This window comes from Propithecus coquereli, unplaced genomic scaffold (genome assembly GCF_000956105.1).
Source record: "Propithecus coquereli isolate 6110/MARCELLA unplaced genomic scaffold, Pcoq_1.0 Scaffold268, whole genome shotgun sequence".
In the NCBI taxonomy this organism is placed as follows: Eukaryota; Metazoa; Chordata; class Mammalia; order Primates; family Indriidae; genus Propithecus; species Propithecus coquereli.
Window position 1 is genome coordinate 327605 of NW_012148263.1, and position 22379 is coordinate 349983.

General features: G+C 36.6%; 1 protein-coding gene across 3 annotated transcripts in view; it reads left to right on the forward strand.

Moving 5' to 3' along the window:
• The window catches only part of RASA2 (RAS p21 protein activator 2), a 131775-nt gene that overhangs the window by 67915 nt on the left and 41481 nt on the right, over nt 1-22379 (forward strand). For all 3 annotated transcript variants that reach the window (XM_012647426.1, XM_012647427.1, XM_012647425.1), the window contains exons 6-9: nt 7409-7492; nt 9188-9260; nt 16026-16102; nt 17065-17166. In XM_012647426.1, coding sequence (XP_012502880.1) covers nt 7409-7492; nt 9188-9260; nt 16026-16102; nt 17065-17166 — 336 coding nt within the window. The remainder of the gene's footprint in view (nt 1-7408; nt 7493-9187; nt 9261-16025; nt 16103-17064; nt 17167-22379) is intronic.

Genomic DNA, 22379 nt, shown 5'->3' on the forward strand with positions numbered 1-22379 from the left:
GCCTCCCAGAGAGCTAGGATTACAGGCGTGAGCCACCGCACCCGGCCAAAAATTTGTGTTATTTTTGAATATGAGTTCCATCATGGAACCAATGCAGTGCAGGCAGCTTGAAATATCACAGAAGTGTTTGGAAAGGATGTGGCTAACGAACACACAGTACATCAGTGGTTTGAGAAGTTCCATTCTGATGATTTTAATTTTGAAAGCGAGCCATGTGGGTGACCTGAGACCAAGGTGGATAATGATGAGCTGAAAGCTATAGTAGAAGAAAATCCATCTCAACCTATGTGTGAATTAGCAGCAAGGTTTGACATTACTATTCCAACAATATTGGACCATTTGAAACAAATTGGCAAGGTAAAGAAGCTGAGCAGATGGGTACCGCATGAATTAAACGAGCATCAGAAGAGAAATCATCTCGAAACTTGCCTTTCTTTGCTGTCATAACATAAAAGCGAACCAGTTCTACACTATATTGTTATGTGTGATGAAAAATAGATTCTTTTTGACAGTTTTCAGTTATTCAGCATAATGGTTGGATAAAGATGAAATGCCAAAACACAGTCCAAAACCAAATATTCATCCAAAAAAGCTAATGATGTCTATTTGGTAGTCCAGCACTGGTATTATCCACTATAGCTTCATGAAATCTGGTCAGTCAATTACAGTGGATATCTACTACAACCAGTTGTACAAAATGATGAGGATCCTTGCGATTAAGCAGCAGAGATTGGTCAATAGAGACAGGCTAATCCTTTTGCAAGACCACATGTTGCAAAAAACAATGCTGCTCAAACCACAGAGGCTGGACTTGGAAAGTCTCTGTCATCCGCTGTATTCACCAGACCTTGCACCAACTGTCTACCACTTCTTCCAGGTTTTGGACCACTTCTTGAAAGGAAAAATATTCAATTCTAAAGAAGCCGTGGAAGACACCTTTTGTGATTTCATTGCCACTCACTCTCCAGGCTTCTTTGCTCCTGGCATAAACAAGCTACTGTTAAGATGGCAAAACTGTGTCGATAGTTTAGGAGCATATTTCAATAATTGTACTGCTTCTTATTTGAGATATAATAAACTAAACTTTTGACTCGAAATTAGACATTTTATATTTAATGACCTAATACTTGGATTAGACGTCTTTCCACCACTCCCTCCCACTTCAGTTTAATTACGATGGTCATTTGAAACACAGTTGAATTGATTTGGTTTGTTTGCATTCAATTTAAGATTTTTTTCTCCCCATCTTCGTTGGTTTAGTTTTATTTTTGAATATGCAGAATATTAGCGTGATTTCAAAAGCCAACACAGTAACAAAAGGTTCCCTCTCCCCACACCTTTTGAGGCAACCGTGATCTGATTCCTGTCTGTACAGTTTTTGCCTTTTCTAAAATGTCATTTGAACTATAGTCTTTTGTGTCTGGAGTCTTTCACTTAGCATAATGGTTTTGAGATTGATCCATATTGTTGCATATATCATTCCCTTTTTTATGTATTATTTATTTCTAGTCATAGCTTGGGTAGATACATTTATCCTCATTTCACAGTTGACAAAACTGATGGACAGATTGATGAAATAAGCCCAAATTCACACAGGAAGTGGTAGGGCCTGGATTTAAACTCTAGCAGTCTCTTAGTCTGTTTGTGTGTTGCTATTAATGTAAAGGAGTATCTGAAGCTGAGTATTTATAAAGAAAAGAGATTTATTTGGCTCACAGTCCTAAAGGTGGTACAAGAAGCGTGGCTCCAGCATCTCCTTCTGGTGAGGACCTCAGAAAGCATCCACTCATGGCAGAAGGCAAAGGGGAGCCAGCATGTAGATCACATGGCAACAGAGAAGGGAGAGATACTAGGTTCTTTCTGACAATCATTTCTCATGAAAACTCACTCACTCCTGAGAGAATGGCACCAAGCCATTCATGAGGGATCTGCCCCCACAACAAAAACACCTCCTACCAGGCCCCACCTCCAACATTGGGGATCAGATTTTGTTTTTTATTTTTTCTCTCTGCAAGTGTGACAACCAATGGGGATCAGATTTCAACATGGGATCCAAACTATAGCAGGCAGTTTGATTTTTTTTAAAAAGCTTTTTTATTTTGAGGTAATTAATAGGTTTATAGGAAGTTGTAAGGGTAGTACAGACAGATCCTGTGTAGCCTTCACTCCATTTCCCTCAATTGGTTACATCTGAACCACAATATTAAAACCAGGAAATTTACATTGGTACAATGTATTTATATAGTTATCTATCATTTTATCACATATAGATTTGTGTGACTACCACCACAATCAAGATACAGAGCTATTCTATCACCATAATGATGTCCTTTATGCTGCCCCTTTATAGTCATATCCACTCCTCTCTCTGCCACCATCCCTAACCTTTAGCAAACTCTGCTCTGTCTCATATCTATAATTTTGTCATTTCAAGAATGTTATATAAATGGAATCATAGAGTATACGATCTTTTGAGATTGGCTTTTTTCATTCAGATTCATCTAAAATGTTGTGTGTAGTTTCTTGTAAACGGAATACAGTTAGGTCACTTTTTTTTTTCACCAGTCTCTTTTATTTGGTGAATTTTTACCATTTATTTTTAATATATTTATTGATATGTTAGGCTTAAATCTGCCGTTTTTGGGTTTGTTTTCTATTTCCTATTTTTTGGTTTTATGATTTTATTTTCCTATGGATTACTTGAACATTTTTTGGACTTCCATTTTAATTTCTCTATAGTGGCTTTAAAAAAATTTATAGTGTATCTCTTTGTATAGTTTTCTTAGTGGTTGCTTTAGGTATCACATTATGCATGCATAACTTATCATAGTCTACTGGTATCAACATTTTACCAGTTAGAATGAAGTATAGAAACCTTATCTTCTTTTAAATCTCTTTACCCTCCACCACTTATAATGTACTTTGTCTTAAATATTTCCTCTACATACATTTAGTAGAGACAGGGTCTCGCTCTTGCTCAGGCTGGTCTCAAACTCCTGAGCTCAAACGATCTGCCCGCCTCGGCCTCCCAGAGTGCTAGGATTACAGGCGTGAGCCACCGTGCCCGGCCTGATTTCACTTTAAATTTGTCATCACAGACCTCACCTGGGCACTTTATCTGCCCTGGAGTTTTGTGGTACTTCTCTAATACACCTACAAAATTCTCTGTCACCCGAGACTAGAAACTGGTTATGTCTCCCGAATCTAAATCTGCAAACTTGTATTTGCATCCATCTTTTTATTCTTATGTTACAGTAAAGGAGGCACTCCTTCTCTTGTTGAGAGTGAATTCTTCCATCTGAGCTGTGGGTTCCATCTGTTTCCCCTATTCAAGGACTCTGCTCCTTCAGTTATTCCTTCTTTCTCCTATTTCATCAGCTTTTCCCTCTCCCCTGGATGGTCTCACCAACGCAATAAACATGTTCTAATATCTCCCATCCTAAAAGACATGCCTCCCCAGACCTTATCTCTGCCAACCCACACTCCACCCCTATTTATCATCAATATTTCTGTGCTTTCCTTTGAATGCAGACTTCTCAAAAAAAAAAAAAAAAAAAGCCAGAATGAGGGGTGTGTTTGTGTGTATATGCTAGCTCTATTCACTAAGAGGGCCTAGAAGTAATGTCATCCTAGTAGTAATGACCATACTTAGCACCTATATCTTGGTTTCTAAATACCATTCTTCAATCAGCACTGTCTAGTAGATCTTTCTGTTATAAAAAAAATATTTTACATCTTCACTGTCCAAAACAGTAGCCACAAGCCGTGTGTGGCTATTGAAAACTTGAAATATGGCCAGTATGACTGAAGAACTGAATCTTTAATTTTGTGTAAAATTAATTACAAAATTAAAATACTGTGGCTAATGGCTACAGTATTAGTGCAGCCTCAATAAAAGAATCAGGACTCCTTTTTAGCAGTGTCTGATTTCAGGGGTTGGGCAAGGAGAATATGAGACGAGCCTGGAGCATCTTGTGGAGCCAGAGAGTAAGGAAGTGCTTAAAAAAAATGGGGATATGTAGAAAGGACATTAAAGCCAACTTGTGAAGGGACTACAAATGATCAAATATGGGAGAATTTGAGCCTCAAAATAAATAAGGATAAATAGTGGATTAAAACCTATAGAGGGCTCCCAGCAATATGGTGGACTAGAAACAGCCTGCACACACTGCACTCAAGGAGAGGATCAATAGCTGCAAATAGATATTCACCTACATATGGATCGTCTTAGAGCATTGTCAATCATCAGAGAAGCAACTGGAGACACACAAAGTGAAGGAGAGGGAAGCTGGGTGAACTGCTTAGCAGGATTGGAAGGTACCTGGGGAAGGTACCTACACATGAGGAAAAAGGTCAGAGGATAGGACTCCAGGGCTCCATGCTACCCCTGCAGATACTGTAACCCAAGCTGCAAGGGCCCCACCACCGCCATCACATCAGGCCTCCAGACTGATCAGGGAGCTGCTCAGAGACCACCATTGCACCCGAAAGCAGGCACAGCAGGGTCCCACTGACTTCCAATTCCAAGTCACTTCAATTGAAGCTATTCTAAGCTCTCAGCCCCAGACTGCCCAATCTACACAGGAGTCAGCTCCACTGTAGTTGCTTCCCCATTGCTCCTGCTGGGCTGGAAAGGGAGCGGGCAGGGCAGGCACTCTCACGTGTCTTGAGACTGGGTGCTGTATGCCCTCCCCACCCCTAGTAGTGGGGTATCCGAGCAGAGGAGGTGCCCATGGCCTCTAGCAGCTGCCACCACCAGCCCTGGGCAGAGAAAAAGCCCCAGCTGCCGCAACTCTCCTGCAGTGTGCTGTGCGCCTCCCTGGCCCCACTAGCTGTGAGCCACCCAGCCACTGTGGCCCTGCCCCACATGAGTGGCTGTGACTCTGCATGAATATTCGCTGGCACCTGTTTGGACTGCGACAGCCACAGGGGAACGGGACAACATAGGAGAAAAGCTGCATTACGGGCTCTCAGTGCATCTGCCCCTCTCATGCCAGGTCAGTCTTCCAAAGTAGGACACCCATGCACCATCCAGGGACTTCTTTTCACTGAGTAAGAGAGTTCCAGCAGAGGAGAACAGGTATACTGCAAACTTACCTGTTTTGAGCTGAGAGAAGAGGTTTCAGGTAAGAAGGAACCAGCATAAGAACTCTTGCAATGCAAACAGCTCTTTCAACACCCTCAAAGGATCACATTAGGTCTCTAGCAATGGTCCCCAACCTAAAGGAAATTGTTGAAATACCAGATGGCAAATACGTTGAATGAGATTGCTGAAGAAGTTGAAAACCAACACAAAGAAACCAAAAAAATAATTCAGGACATGAATGAAAAATTCTCTAAAGAGATAAATAACATAAGAAAAGATAGAACTTAAAGAAATAAGAGTCATTTAGGGAATTTCAAAATATAGCAGAAAGTCTTAACAGCAGACTAGACCAAGCAGAAGAAAGAATTTCAGAGCTTGAAGACAAGGCTTTCAAATTAACCCAGTCAGTCAAAAATATAGAAAAAAGAATAAAGAAGAATGAACAATCCCTGAGAAAAATAGGGGACAATGTAAAACAAGCTAATATAAGAATCATTGGTAGCCCTGAGGGAAAAGAAAAAGCAAAAAGCATGGAAAACCTACTTAAGTTTGGCAGAAAACCCAATTTTTAACCATCTTGTGCTTAAAAATTAAAGAGTATTTCTGATGATTTTTGTACATTTATACTTTTGGTTTATAGGCATCATTGTTTTGGTTTGTGGGTGTTTTTGTAAGCCTTTTTATACTGTATTGCATTTTTCTCATTTATAACTCATAAAATTATAGTAAATTGGATTTTTGTAATTAAAATTTCTCATAATATGTATATGAGGTAAATCTGGTGTTGCAAGGAGAGTAATAGTATTTTTAGGCACAATGGGAATGTAAAAGGGCACTAGACTTTAGCAACAGAGTTAAGAAAGTAGAAGTTGTTTCAAGGCCTGCTGCTTGCAAGTTGCCTTACCTCTTGAGCCTTATGTTGTTACTTTTTCACATAACCTCCTTAAGCCTTACTTTCTTCTTTAAAATGTCATGATAATACTCTTCTCAAAGGCAGTTGTGAGAATTAGGTGCATTTTATGAAAGTGCGCAGTAAATTGCAAATGCTATATAAAAATCAAGTGTCATTTTGAGTTTTAGCTGAGAAATGTAACTTTCAAATAGTATGTATGGTGGGAAAATTTGACTGTACCTGAGCTTAATATTAAAAACCAGAATTATTATCTTGGCCTGTGCTTTCTTTGGTTAGTTTAAAAAAAATTTTTAATTTGAATTTTGATTCTCAGTTTAATAGAAATGAGTCATACTATCATTTCTCTCTTTACTCGGAAGTACACCATTTGTACTTCAGCCACATATGTGATCTGTGGGTTATGGAGAGAAATAGGGTGTTGCTCAATAATCTATACCTTTCAGCAAAGAATGCTTTTCAGTGACACTAATGGGTTTCTCTTAGGCATTAGGAAATGCAGACCCTTAGACATTAAATTAGAAGTCAGTAAGATTTAATGAGAAAATTTGAAGAACAGATAACAGTAAGTCAGATTCTGTGTTCTCTGTAAATACCAATAACTATATAATCTGTGGAGTGGATTAGATGATCTTGGTTTTTATAGTCTAAAACATTTTTCTACAGAACTGTGCAGGATCTGTTACTAACAATTATGTGAGTCCTGCCCTATATTTATGAATCAGATTTTTAAGTGGAAACCACAGTTGTTTCCTTGTTTGTCATTCATGCTTTAGCAGAGGATATGACGCCATAGAGCTGGCTTTCTCATTTTAGGTTTGCACTGCTCCCTTTTCCTCTGTAGAAGCCACAGCAGTTTTGATGTATTATCAAAGCACAGAATGTACCTTGTTGGGTATTTAGCTGGAGGAAGTGTGTTAAATATTACAGGTTGAGTATCTCTTATCCGAAATGCTTGGGACCAGAAGTGTTTCATATTTCTGATTATTTTGGAATTTGGAATATTTGCATTATATATTATTACTGGTTAGGCATCTCAAATCCAAAAACCCCAAATCCAAAATGCTTCAATGACCTTTTCACTTGAGCATCCTGTCAGCACTCAAAAAATTTTGGGTTTTGGAGGATTTTGGATTTCAGATTTCAGATCTTCAGATTTGGTATACCCAACCTATATTTGCTAGTCTCAGGACTGCTCGTGATATTCCTGTTTAGTCCTATTTTAAAGATATAGCATAAATAAATAAATGTATATATACCTATATTTTGGGTAGGTGATATATAACCAAACAACTGCAGACATGCAGAAAATAATTTTGAACCTTTTAAATATATTAATTGGTATTTAAAGATAATGTTTTATATTGTTTGATGTGACTCTAATATGTTAAATCTCTTTTGTTCTACTTTAGCATCAAGGCATGCCATGGGTTGCCTCTCATAAATGGACAAAGCTGTGACCCTTATGCAACGGTTTCTCTAGTGGGCCCTTCTAGGTAATGTTTATTGAATTATTATTAGGTTTTTAAGTTTTAAAGTTTGATTTAACATTTGAAATTTAAGCTTCTGAAAGCAAATGCTAAATAGTTATTTATGACACTAAGTAATGAATGCTTTGAAAGAAAAATCTTTATGAGTTATATGCTTGTCAACAACCAAGTCCTCTTTTTACAGAAAGAAAATGGGTGCCATTTCAAATCTGCCAGACTCTTAGGCTGTGGGGAGCAACCTCAGTTTTATACTATTAATGTAGTATTTTATATAACATACACTTGGCCTTCTTCATTCATCAGCATTCCTACTTTCACATGTCCAAATTTCATGCAGGTAAAATCCTGGTTTAATAAATGCCTTCTCAGAAAAACAAGGTAATTTTCATATTTTTATCTGGAAAGCAGCTTAGCAATGAAAATTGCCTTTCTACTCATGAGATCTGTCCTCTGCAAAGAGAATTCTAAGCTATAGACAAACTGCTGAAGTACTAGAGCATGGGGAAGTGTGCCATATCATTGATTTAATGATTTCATAATTTATGAAAAAACCTATAGCACTTACAATATTTTGTATTATATAACTTCATTGTGGTTTCTTTAAGGAATTGATTAGTCTGAACTATGTCTGCAAATTGAATATTTAAAAATCAGGACACAAAAAGCACAATATTCTCTCAACACACACACACACACACACACACACACACACACACACATACGTAACACACAGACACTCACCCCTTCTCAACCCCAAGATCTCGAGTTATTCTTAGTTTTTAGAAAATTACTAATATATCACTTTGAAAAATGTATTTATATGTGTGCCTACTACCATGCCTGGTACTTACTGGGTGCTCAAATAATGGTATGCTATTATTATTACAGACGGTTTTAAATTTAAAAGCAGATGCTCAATCTGCTTTCATTAAATGTTATCAGAGGGATTTATTTTTGCATGTTAAAATATTCAATCTAGTAGAGCTATTTTTGTTTTTTTTTTTTAATCTGTACCTGACAAATTCTTTAGTGTAATTGTTTAGTAACATACACTTAGAAACTATTTGGCATATGAATTTGTGTTTTATGCCACTTATTTCTTGTCTTGGGACGGAAAAAGTCACTGTTGGTTTTGCTATTGTACCACAGTTGTATAAGATATTAACGTTGGGGGAGACTGAGTAAAGCCATGATATTTCCCTGTACATTTCTTTGTAATCTCCTCTGACTCTATAATTATTTCAAAATAAAATGATTTTTCTTTTTTTTTAAAAAAAAAAAACTCATTATCTTAGCCGAAGCCCAAGAAGTAAAGTAAGTTAAGAATATTTTTCATGTTCCTTGGGTATTTTTCAGCATAGATAAAGGTACTCTAAATCTCATTGTCTCCCTTCTCACCATTTATTCTGAGTTGCTTATATAAATGTGTTCTAAAAACCCCTAAAAAGCTTGGCAGTCTAGTACAGCGACAGAGAGAATAATATAATCTTGGCATATATAGGATATACCAAGCTTGTATATTCTTTGATTTATGTTTGTAAGGACACATTAATTTTTCCCCTAAGTAATATTTAAAACGATGGTCTTCCCTGAGTCACCTTAACTTTTAAACAGAGGTCAGTCTCCCTGGTTGGAAATAGCATGTTTTATAATTGTGTACTGTTAAGTTCTACAAGGTAAAACTCTACCACATTGGAACAGGAATGACCAAAAGAAGACAAAAGTAAAGAAGAAAACAAGCAATCCGCAGTTTAATGAAATCTTTTATTTTGAGGTAATTTTTTGTTTTATGTAAATGTTAACATTAAATATTTAATATTGAATGCTAGTTGATTTCTTTTTTCAAACGATAGCCATAGAAATCATTTTATCAACTAACATAATTAAGTGTTTCTCTCCTGAAAGCATTAGAACCATGGTGTAATGCAATGGAGGCCCAGCATATAAAACGAATAAAAGCAGAGCTCTGACTTAGGAGTGGGAAAGGCTAGGGCCACTCCCACTCCCCAGTCATCCTATCGCACCCTCCTCCACAACCTCCCCCAACCTGTCCAGCCCCCGACCTGAGAGGCAGTACCCACAGGATTCCCATAGCGTACCATTTGCAAACCGCTAGTGAACTAAGTATGATTGTCATTCAGTAGATCTGAGTTCCAGTCCTACTTGACTTTGAGAGTCGTTTAATGAGACTCAAGTTTCTTGTTTTGTGAAATGATAGTATTATTAATATAAAGGAAAACAGCAGCCCTGCCTGACTCAGAGAGTTTTTCTAATGCCCAAAGCATGTGAGAATCCTTTGAGACTATAAAGTATTATATGATTAGAGCCTTATTAAAGTTTTTTTTTAGCCTGATTTACTCTATGGACACATGCTTATTTTCATAGAAATCTTCAGCTGCCTTGAAGCTGTCTCAAATACAGTTCTTTGGAGTTCTTTACTTCTGGAGCATATGTTAAAGAAATCCTTTTTCAGCCAGCCCAGGCAACATAGACCCTGTCTCTACAAAAAATTTAAAAAATTAGCCAGGCATGGTGATTACACGGCTGTAGTCCCAGCTGCTGAGGAGGCTGAGGCAGAAGGATGGCTTGAACCCCAGGAGTTTGAGGTTGCAATGAGCTGTGATGACACCACTGAACTCCAGCCCAGGTGACAGAGTTAGACCCTGTCTCAAAAAAAAAGAAAGAAAGAAAAGAAAACCTTCTTCATATTATTTGAAAACTACAGAAAAAAATAAAAATCAAACTCTCCTAAAATATTGTGGTTCTTTTTTTTTTTTTCGAGACAGAGTCTCACTCTCTTGCCTGGGGTAGAGTGCCATGGCGTCAGCCTAGCTCACAGCAACCTCAGACTCCTGGAATCAAGTGATCCTCCTGCCTCAGCCTCCCAGGTAGCTGGGACTACAGGCACGCGCCACCATGCCCAGCTAATTTTTTTCTATTTTTGGTTGTTTGGCCAATTTCCTTCTATTTTTAGTAGAGACGGGGTCTCACTCTTGCTCAGGCTGGTCTCGAACACCTGAGCTCAAGAAATCTGCCCGCCTCGGCCTCCCAGAGTGCTAGGATTACAGGCGAGAGCCACCACGCCCAGCCAAATATTGTGTTCTATCTAATAGTGGAACAAGTTGCAGTTGATATTATAATAACATGTAGGGAAGGTTTGAAAAAAGGAGTTACGTTTTGCACTTTTTCTTCTACGTGTGTGTTTTTCTTGGTATTTCAAAGTGGAGAAAGTGAAGTTACCTCTAGTCATGCCCGATCACTGTACTTTAATAAAGCAACACAGGCTAAAGAAAATGCCAAAAGTGAAGTATGTGAACTGTGGGGAGGAAGCAAGGGAGAGAAAAACAAAAGAAAGTATACCAATGTGAGACTTTCCATTTCCTGGCTAAGGACTTGGTGCAGATGTATTATTACATCTAACCTGGGGACAACAAAGAAGACAGCAACTTAAATGGCTATTCACACTCTCCATTAGTCCACATACCTTAAACGTCAAATAGTGTAGAATCTACTATGCTTCGTGGGTCCTTACAGTAAGCAGATGGGTCTTTGAAAATCAAGGCCTGACCTGCTTGCTGTACCAAGAGTGCCTGTTAGGCCTTGAAACATTCATTCAGAGGGCCCTTTGTTGAGTTGGTTATATAGATAGATAATGTTCAATCTCTGTTCTCTAGCTAAAACAAGAGACACAAAGCACACAAGTATGCATGTACGTAGCAGTAAAATGCAGTATATATTGGGGAGGTCAGATGAGCTCTGCTCCAGCTGAAGTGGTCAGGAAAATCTTGAAGAAAGGATGGATTTTCTTAAGTAAAAGGAAATGGAGTAGAGACAAGGAACATTTTGAGCAGAGGCACAGAAACAGAAAAGCAGAAAGTTACATCCAGAGAAAAGTAATGATTTAACTGGGTTTGTGTAAGGAAATAATGGGAACTATGATCAGAAAGATAAAATAGGAGCAGCTGATGAAAGTCCTTGAGTACCTGCCAGGGGTGCTTAAATGAATTGAATGTTTTTGAGCTTGGAAGTTATAATGATAAAGCAGTGTTTTGGAAAGAATTAACTATGATCTGTGACCAGGTAGCTTAGGAAGAGAGAATAAAGATCAGTAGACTGTTGTAGTTTTTGTGTAAAAAAAAAAAAAAGGAGGAGGGACATCTGTTTCAAGAGAGTAATACAGAAATGGAGAGGAAGGGGCAGATGAGAAAGATACTCCAAAAGGTAAGATAGCAAATTGGTTATAGAAGCAGCGAAAGGAAGTAGTTGAATGTTGTCTGCATGGTTTCAAATCTGGAAAAATAGAAAAATTAGGAGAAAGAAACATTTAAGTGTTTTAGTTTTGTAGCATAATGCTTGAGGTCTAACATATAAAACCCTCCATTAGGGAGTTCATAACTAAAATTTAAGATAGGTGATAATTGTTATAGATTAAGACTCAAGATCTGTTTATGAAGAGTCAAGAAAGCCGAGGGAGTAGAGGCATACAATAAAGAAGAAAGTGAAGAAAATCAGTTCTGTAACTTATTAAGTATTCAACTTTGAGTATGTCACTTAATTTCTATACTTTAGCTTAGTAAAGAAGAAAACAAGCAATCCGCAGTTTAATGAAATCTTTTATTTTGAGGTAATTTTTTGTTTTATGTAAATATTAACATTAAATATTTAATATTGAATGCTAGTTGATTTCTTTTTTCAAACGATAGCCATAGAAATCATTTTATCAACTAACATAATTAAGTGTTTCTCTCCTGAAAGCATTAGAACCATGGTGTAATGCAATGGAGGCCCAGCATATAAAACGAATAAAAGCAGAGCTCTGACTTAGGAGTGGGAAAGGCTAGGGCCACTCCCACTCCCCAGTCATCCTATCGCACCCTCCTCCACAACCTCCCCCAACCTGTCCAGCCCCCGACCTGAGAGGCAGTACCCACAGGATTCCCATAGCGTACCATTTGCAAACCGCTAGTGAACTAAGTATGATTGTCATTCAGTAGATCTGAGTTCCAGTCCTACTTGACTTTGAGAGTCGTTTAATGAGACTCAAGTTTCTTGTTTTGTGAAATGATAGTATTATTAATATAAAGGAAAACAGCAGCCCTGCCTGACTCAGAGAGTTTTTCTAATGCCCAAAGCATGTGAGAATCCTTTGAGACTATAAAGTATTATATGATTAGAGCCTTATTAAAGTTTTTTTTTAGCCTGATTTACTCTATGGACACATGCTTATTTTCATAGAAATCTTCAGCTGCCTTGAAGCTGTCTCAAATACAGTTCTTTGGAGTTCTTTACTTCTGGAGCATATGTTAAAGAAATCCTTTTTCAGCCAGCCCAGGCAACATAGACCCTGTCTCTACAAAAAATTTAAAAAATTAGCCAGGCATGGTGATTACACGGCTGTAGTCCCAGCTGCTGAGGAGGCTGAGGCAGAAGGATGGCTTGAACCCCAGGAGTTTGAGGTTGCAATGAGCTGTGATGACACCACTGAACTCCAGCCCAGGTGACAGAGTTAGACCCTGTCTCAAAAAAAAAGAAAGAAAGAAAAGAAAACCTTCTTCATATTATTTGAAAACTACAGAAAAAAATAAAAATCAAACTCTCCTAAAATATTGTGGTTCTTTTTTTTTTTTTCGAGACAGAGTCTCACTCTCTTGCCTGGGGTAGAGTGCCATGGCGTCAGCCTAGCTCACAGCAACCTCAGACTCCTGGAATCAAGTGATCCTCCTGCCTCAGCCTCCCAGGTAGCTGGGACTACAGGCACGCGCCACCATGCCCAGCTAATTTTTTTCTATTTTTGGTTGTTTGGCCAATTTCCTTCTATTTTTAGTAGAGACGGGGTCTCACTCTTGCTCAGGCTGGTCTCGAACACCTGAGCTCAAGAAATCTGCCCGCCTCGGCCTCCCAGAGTGCTAGGATTACAGGCGAGAGCCACCACGCCCAGCCAAATATTGTGTTCTATCTAATAGTGGAACAAGTTGCAGTTGATATTATAATAACATGTAGGGAAGGTTTGAAAAAAGGAGTTACGTTTTGCACTTTTTCTTCTACGTGTGTGTTTTTCTTGGTATTTCAAAGTGGAGAAAGTGAAGTTACCTCTAGTCATGCCCGATCACTGTACTTTAATAAAGCAACACAGGCTAAAGAAAATGCCAAAAGTGAAGTATGTGAACTGTGGGGAGGAAGCAAGGGAGAGAAAAACAAAAGAAAGTATACCAATGTGAGACTTTCCATTTCCTGGCTAAGGACTTGGTGCAGATGTATTATTACATCTAACCTGGGGACAACAAAGAAGACAGCAACTTAAATGGCTATTCACACTCTCCATTAGTCCACATACCTTAAACGTCAAATAGTGTAGAATCTACTATGCTTCGTGGGTCCTTACAGTAAGCAGATGGGTCTTTGAAAATCAAGGCCTGACCTGCTTGCTGTACCAAGAGTGCCTGTTAGGCCTTGAAACATTCATTCAGAGGGCCCTTTGTTGAGTTGGTTATATAGATAGATAATGTTCAATCTCTGTTCTCTAGCTAAAACAAGAGACACAAAGCACACAAGTATGCATGTACGTAGCAGTAAAATGCAGTATATATTGGGGAGGTCAGATGAGCTCTGCTCCAGCTGAAGTGGTCAGGAAAATCTTGAAGAAAGGATGGATTTTCTTAAGTAAAAGGAAATGGAGTAGAGACAAGGAACATTTTGAGCAGAGGCACAGAAACAGAAAAGCAGAAAGTTACATCCAGAGAAAAGTAATGATTTAACTGGGTTTGTGTAAGGAAATAATGGGAACTATGATCAGAAAGATAAAATAGGAGCAGCTGATGAAAGTCCTTGAGTACCTGCCAGGGGTGCTTAAATGAATTGAATGTTTTTGAGCTTGGAAGTTATAATGATAAAGCAGTGTTTTGGAAAGAGTTAACTATGATCTGTGACCAGGTAGCTTAGGAAGAGAGAATAAAGATCAGTAGACTGTTGTAGTTTTTGTGTAAAAAAAAAAAAAAAGGAGGAGGGACATCTGTTTCAAGAGAGTAATACAGAAATGGAGAGGAAGGGGCAGATGAGAAAGATACTCCAAAAGGTAAGATAGCAAATTGGTTATAGAAGCAGCGAAAGGAAGTAGTTGAATGTTGTCTGCATGGTTTCAAATCTGGAAAAATAGAAAAATTAGGAGAAAGAAACATTTAAGTGTTTTAGTTTTGTAGCATAATGCTTGAGGTCTAACATATAAAACCCTCCATTAGGGAGTTCATAACTAAAATTTAAGATAGGTGATAATTGTTATAGATTAAGACTCAAGATCTGTTTATGAAGAGTCAAGAAAGCCGAGGGAGTAGAGGCATACAATAAAGAAGAAAGTGAAGAAAATCAGTTCTGTAACTTATTAAGTATTCAACTTTGAGTATGTCACTTAATTTCTATACTTTAGCTTCCTCATTTTCAAGATAAGGATAATAAATCCAGCCCTTCCCCCCTCAGAACAGTGTTCTGATGAACAAAGGAGATAATGGATGTGAAAGCACATGTAAACCATACAGCACTGTGCAGCTCCAAGTTGTTTTTAGAGCAAAAAGAAACATAAAACCTTGGAGAATACCCATATTTATGAATTCTGAGGAAGAAACAAAGCAGCAGAAGGTTGCCGGGATAGTTCCTAGGTAAACTGAAAGAAAAAGTGTTTTTGGGAAAGAAGGTGTAGTTGTGTGATCAGTACATCAGATAGAGAGGTCAAGGAAGGTGAGAACTGTTAATTGATCATCAGATTTGGTGATGAAGAAAGAGATTTTAGCAGGGTGATCTGTGAGGAAGTCAGATTATAAGGAGTTACTGTAGTGAGTAGGTAGTGAGGAAGTACAGGCTTTAAGAATGGATTGCAGTTTTAAGATATTTGTCTAAGAAAGGAAAGAGATAAAAAGCATAACTTAAGGGGAGAATTTTTCTTAGACTTGAGTGAGGTGAACAAGCTGGTAAAGAAAGCTATAATTTAAAATAGATTGAATAATGCTTGCTGTATGCTTATGGCATACTTTGGGTGGGGTAGCCTTAGAAAAGAGGAGAATCATCTGATCCTCTAGTTGAGAAAAGAATGAGAAAACTCATCACGGTGGATAGTCGTTGAGGAAGTTCCTGCCAATGGCCTTGATATTTTTAGCAAAGATGTGAAAAGGAAGTACAGGTAGCATTGGTATCTTGAGAAATGTGGGGTAGTCTTTAAACAGTTCTGAGCAAATGCAGCTTCATTGAAATAGGATGTTCTCACCCTTTGAGTCACCAGCTGATTCCCTATCAGCCAGAGAACCTAATGTTGCTATATATTGAGTTGACAGGAACGGCATGGAGGCAAAGATTCTTTGGATTTTTTTTTATACCCTTATTCTTACCTGCCAGCTACTTCCATAATTGTTTTTATATTCAGGTTTTGGGTAAAACTTAGGCGTTTTTCTCTGTTTATATCTACAATCGAATATTTTGAGGATGATCATTTTTAAGTTCTAGTAGAAAAAAAGATACTTAAAAAATTTTTTTTACTAAAATATTTCATTTACAGGTAACCAGATCCAGTAGTTACACCAGAAAGTCCCAGTTCCAGGTAGAAGAGGAGGACATTGAAAAGCTAGAAATTAGGTATGTGCCTTGAGGTTTCGCAGAACTGATTTCTTTCTGTGCCAAAAGAAAATCCTAAATTTAACTGAAAAAGGTGGGTGAACCAATTGTAATAGAATTCTCTATAGCAAGTTGGTTAATGGAACTTAGAGGAACATGCATCTAATTTAAATCAAAATTGTCTTTTCAAAATCTGATTTCTTTGCAGAAATAGTCCAGATATACTTATTTTATAAACAAAGATGACCTAATTTTTACCTATATTGCTCTATTAATTTTTAATTTTTCCCAAATTTAATTGTTCATTAAATTTCTGGATCATAATATAATGAATGGAAAAGAAATTATATCTCAGCCAATTTAGAAATAATTTTTTTATTCTTCTTAACATATCTGCTGTCTAACAGAAATTTCAGTGAGGTAAGAAGATAATTCAACAGGTGCATGTGTTTGAAGTTTGTGCTATTTCCTAGGTCTTAAATATCTATGCTGTTTGGGAAGAGAAAATTTTATAAGTGCATGTGTAGGTGTGGTGTTAACAGTGTGTTCATCTAAATGGTATATTAATCATGTGTTTGGTGTGATCAGGTAATGTATTTTTTTAAATCACCTATCTTTACATGTTAATTGGTTGTAATCAAGAGAGAAACTGTAGTCTTGTATTGGTTTCTTCTCTCAAATTCAACAAAGTAACTCTAGTCCTTATTGCTATAGGCTAAAAAAAAGCCTAGACTTTCAAACTAGGAAACTTAAGCACCTTCTTTTAGACTACTTAAAATTACTTTCTGTCCTTTGCAATAAAAGCTACTGTAGTAGTTTGCTTTCCTTGTCTGGATAGTGAAGTATATGACATTGCTAACATCTCTTTCTTTTAAGCATGTAAAATTAATGCTATAATACAAATCAAAGTAATTTGAAACTATTTAGTGGTGTGTTCTCGTAAACATTGTTTGCAAAAAGTAAAGCCAGTTTTCAATTTTCAGGATCGACTTGTGGAACAATGGAAACCTGGTCCAAGATGTTTTCCTAGGTGAGATTAAGGTTCCTGTGAATGTGTTAAGAAATGATTCCTCTCATCAAGCCTGGTAAGAAGATAAGCATTCTAGTGAACTCCATAGTTTAATCCTCTTTAATGCAGTGTATATGCAAATAAATTCTTACTATGAACATATTTTAAATTTGCCATGGAATAAAGCCAAATGTCATTAACATTGATGTGATCATTAATTTATTGTTGCAGAAATACAAGAACATTGATAATTTTATGACTTGACCTGTGTTACTGAGATATAAGAACTGAATTGTTGAGGAATATTTTTCTGTTCAAAAACAAAGTCTTAATTCTAAGGAGAAATGGAAAACATTTAAATCATTTATATAAGAGTTGCCCATGTAAGAAGATGCTTGGTCACAAATCAACTTGTACAATTCAGAAGCTTTATTAGTGGTCATGGTAGCTATAGATATTTGAAAGCAAAGGGTTTTTTATTCGGGGTACTCAGTTGTTTATGGGAACTAACCAGTGATTTTCCTTCACCACACCCATTGAAATGCCCTGTAGATGATCCAGTGTTATTTTCTGAATGGCTAGGGTCTTGATATTGTTGAGCCGATTCAGCCGATAACGCCTCTCAGGAGCTCTAGGGATTCAATAATGGCTACAATATTATTTTACCTTTTCATGACCCTAATAGTGATATTAAAATGTTGTGAGATTAAACTTAGTGTTCACACATTAAATGGATGGTAATTTCCCTACCGGAATTGATGTGAAACTATTGTTTTTTTCTGTCTTCATATCACTTAAAAGGATGAGTATCCTGTCCCTTCCAGTATGTTGCCCCGCATCTTTCAAGCTAGACATGGGTTTCAACTGAGGAACACATGCTTTTGTCGTTTGCCTTTTAAGGACCACTTTTTAGAACTCAGTTTCTACTGCCTAGAAGAGAAGTGTGTAGATGTTTTTTATAGGCATCAGTCTTATTTGTCCTTAAAAGAGCCTGCCTCTCCTGATTGGCCATCAGATACCTTCATTTTAAACTCTTTCATCCTTAAGCAGTTATCCCTTGTAGACTGATTTTTAGATTCTCAAAATTTTTTATTTTATTTTTACTACTCCCTAATGCATATCTAAGATTCATGAGTCTTTATGATGGCATTTTGTATGTTATAATTTGTAAAATGCATCCATGGAGTAGAAGAAAATTAAACTTCACTATGAAAAATTGACGAACATTTTGGGCCCATCACCTTCCCCCTACACTATGTCTTCTATCTTCCATAAAATAGCATACATTTTAAAATGAAAATTTCTAAACTCAGTTTGTCAAGTTTTTAAAATCATATGCTATACTACTTAGTACAGAAGGGAAAAATGAGTTACTGTGCCTGTCAGTTGATAATGCTTTTCAGGAGCTCTGGGAGGAACTGAGGATGTTTGTATTTAAGTAAGACTATCTCCAGACATGTTTTCCAAATTTGGCACAACTTTGTGCAGATACCTTGGCAGGATGTAAGAGCATTAGCAAACAGAATGTTTCATTCAGAACAAATTAATTTTATTCCTATAGGGTTGTTTTTTTTTTTTTTTTTTGGTCAGATAGTATAGATATTTTTAAGTAACCTGCCCAAAGTATAAGTGCTAAAATTTATACAGCAAGACATAAACATCTGCTAATTCATTTATGCTTCCATAGATGTAAGGAAATATAAAAATGTGAATGCCATTTCCTTTTAGAGGGGAAGAAAAACTCTCAGCCTCCTTCCTCGATTGTAGAGCTGTAGCATCCCCTTGTGGGATTGATGGTAACTACATTAAAACTCAAGAAAAGATTTATTTACCCTCAGGATTTCAGGCATATTCTTTCTAGTCTTGATATTAGGAAAAAGTAATTTGGTTTGAAAAATGTCAGTTTGCTTTCCTTTTTTGCATAATTTCCCTTAGTATTTATCTATTATAGTCTTCTAAAAACTTATTTTTGATGGTTCCAATTTAATTGTATTCTCAAATCATAGCATGATGATTCAGTCACCTTCCCATTCCACTCTTAGCTATTTAGTTCTTTAGTAGTGATGTGTGTTTTCCTGATACTTCTCTCAAATGTTAGGATTACCTTGTTAGTGTTGATATTAGCTAATTTGTACTTTAACCTATGTAGATAATGGAATTTTATGTTACACTCCTATGGGTATATTGACTCCATGGATCAAAGGTAAAAATCTGTCTCCTGCCTCTGACCTCCAGCTATTCAGTTTCCCTCTTCTAAAGCAGCCACTGATTTTGAGTTTCTGAAAATATTTTATGTACATACAGGAAAATACATATAAAACTTTTTTCCCCTTCTTTACACAAATGGACACATACTGTGTCATATTCTATACTTGCTTTTTTCATTTAATATAGAACTTCATAAATATTCGTTGACTCTTGGTAGTATTAATAGTTAATTACTGCCTTTGTTCAAATCCTCTCTCTGACATTAACTACCTGTGTGACCTTGGACATGTTACTCAACCTGTTTGCTTTTTCTTTCTTTAGCTATAAAGTGGGGATGATACACATAGTGCCTGCCTCCTAGAGTTGATAGAGGATGAAATTAGTTAATATAAAATAAGCTGCAAGTACTATTAGTTGGTGTAACTCATGCTGTCATTGTTACAATTATTGCCACTGTCCTCACCATTATTCCACATCAGTACATACAGAATTTCTGCACCCTTTTATTTTTTGCATAGTATTCCATTGTTTGAAATGCTATGCATAAAAAGAACCTTAGGGATAATCTAGTTCAATTTCATTTCACCAGTTACCTGAGTGTCAAAGAACTTAATGTGTTTTACCTTTGGGTAATTGTACAGATTTGTACACTAATTTTCCCCAAATGATCCAAAATGTAAAAATAAACATTAAGAAAAGAAAATAGGTATTATATAAATATCTTTAAATATTGTAATTTTTACTTTTGAAAGTGATATTCAAATAATAAATGGCTTTTTTCAAATAAGCACTTTATACGTGATTTAAAACTAGATTAATATTTTACTTAAGAGGATTTGGTTTTCTAGTTTGCTAATTTTGACGTCTTTTGTCTCAAAACATTTTCTCTCTTTTTTTTTTTTGTCTCTCATTTTTGACATATCTCTTTACTATTTGAATTTTTAAAATGTAATAAGTCTACCTTTAGTAAAAAAAAAAATCCATTGATAAGGAACCAGAAATAACATTCAGGTATTAGTAGAGCTGCCTGTTTCACTTATTTTCAAATAATTGAAAAACAATTATTTTCCAGCTTACGGAACATTATGTACAAATAGTTGTAGTTTAGGGTTAAAATTTTCCAAATGCTAATTTTTTTCTGTTAAGGGGCTGTCAAAATTGCTAGCTCTTTGAGAGCATAAAGACTGCTCTTATGCTTGTCTAATTGTATTATTAAATGAAAAAAATGTGAGAGCAACTTAATGCCACTTTCAGTTAATAATTTCCTTTATTTTCTGTTTCTTATTCTTTCAAACTGAAATACTTCATTCAAAAACTGAAGGAAGTATATTGGAGTTTTGGGGGTTTTCTTGCTTACCTAGGCCTTAGGTATGCTAGATATTCCTCAACTATTTAACAAATCTTGAGACTTTTCTTTTTATCTCTGATTCATACAGAGGATTGCTTAGTTCACGGGGATCCTTCAGGTGGCTTATTAAATTGAGACTTTGTAATAATATTCTAAAATAATAATCACATTTATATAGTTATACAGATAACTATAATTATTACTCATATATTTAGGTGGTAACAGTTATATACTGTATATATAGATGTTTTATATATATAAATAACATTTACATAATGTTTACTGTGTGCCAGGTACTATTCTAAGTGCTTTACTTATATAACCTCTTTAGGGTTGTTGTGGGGATTAAATGAGTAAGATACCCCTTCATTAACAGATGAGGAAAGCAAGCACAGAGAAATGGAGCAACTTGCCCAACTTCACGCAGCTGGGATTTGAGCCAAACTGTCTGACTCTAATTTGTACTTTGGTATATTTTTGAATATGTTTAAAATTCAAAAACAATTTCTGTTTTAGGCTGTTGGCAAAGATTTGAGTGTCCCTTGCTTATAAAATATTATTTAAAAGGGCCGCGCATGGCGACTCACACCTTGTAATCCCAGCACTTTGGGAGGCTGAGGTGGGAGGATTGCTTGAGGCCAAGAGTTTGAAACCAGCCTGGGCAACATAGTGAGACCCCATCTCTACAAAAAATAAGAAAAACTAGCTAGGCATGGTGGTTCATGCCTGTAGTCCCAGCTCTTCAGGAGGCTGAAGCAGGAAAATACCTTGAGCCCAGGAGTTCGAGGCTGCAGTGAGCCATGATTGTACCACTGCACTCCAGCCTGGTCTATAGAGCAAAACTCTGTCTCTATTGGGAAAAAAAAGCAACAACAAAGTAAGGGATACAGAAGAAAACACTATCGTAAATGATGACAATTGTTGCAGCCAAGTGATGAGTACATGGAGTTGGTGGTGAGAGTGTTCATTATTTTTATCGTCATCATTCTTCTTTCTACTGTTGTGAATGAGCATGTCCATAATAAAATGCATTGATCGTCAAAAAAATGTAGATACCTGTGCCACTTAACTACTTGTATTTTTTTTTTCATAAATTTAGTATTTAGCCTTCTGCTTTAAGTGTATCAGGCTCTGTGCTATCACTACAAGTCAGGTTCACTTTTAAATGTGCTGATTAAAAACTAGGTGTCTGAATTTGCAAGGCTGCAGAACATACCCTGGATTGTGGAAAATTGACCAAAGTAATGCCCTTGTCAGGAAGCTTGGTGATCAGCAAGCTAAACTTCCCTTAGAGGTACTTCTGAATCAAACAGACTTGTTTCCTGTGATCTCATTGGCCAAATCTTTAAGTCACTCTTTCTCAAATCAGAGAATAGACATTGTGAAGGTTGGTCTTCCAAGACAGGAATTCCTCTTTTGGGGGGTAGTGACATAATTTCCATATAATTTCTTCTCCTGTATTATCCATCCCTTCATCCTTTAAATTTTGCTTGGTTAATTCTCTGGTTCTCTTTTCTGTCTTGATCTTTTCTTTCTCCAAGCTAATAAATATTCTATTAAACTCTCTCTTCGATTTTTAAACAAATTTAGTCTATTAGAGGAGGCCGTAAGTGATAAAAATTAAGTATCAAAACTTCTGATGCTTTCCTTTATAAAAAGCATGTCAGCTAATAAATGAAGGAGGAATGAAAGAATTATAAAATTATCATTTTGATGATTAATGGCTCTAGGCA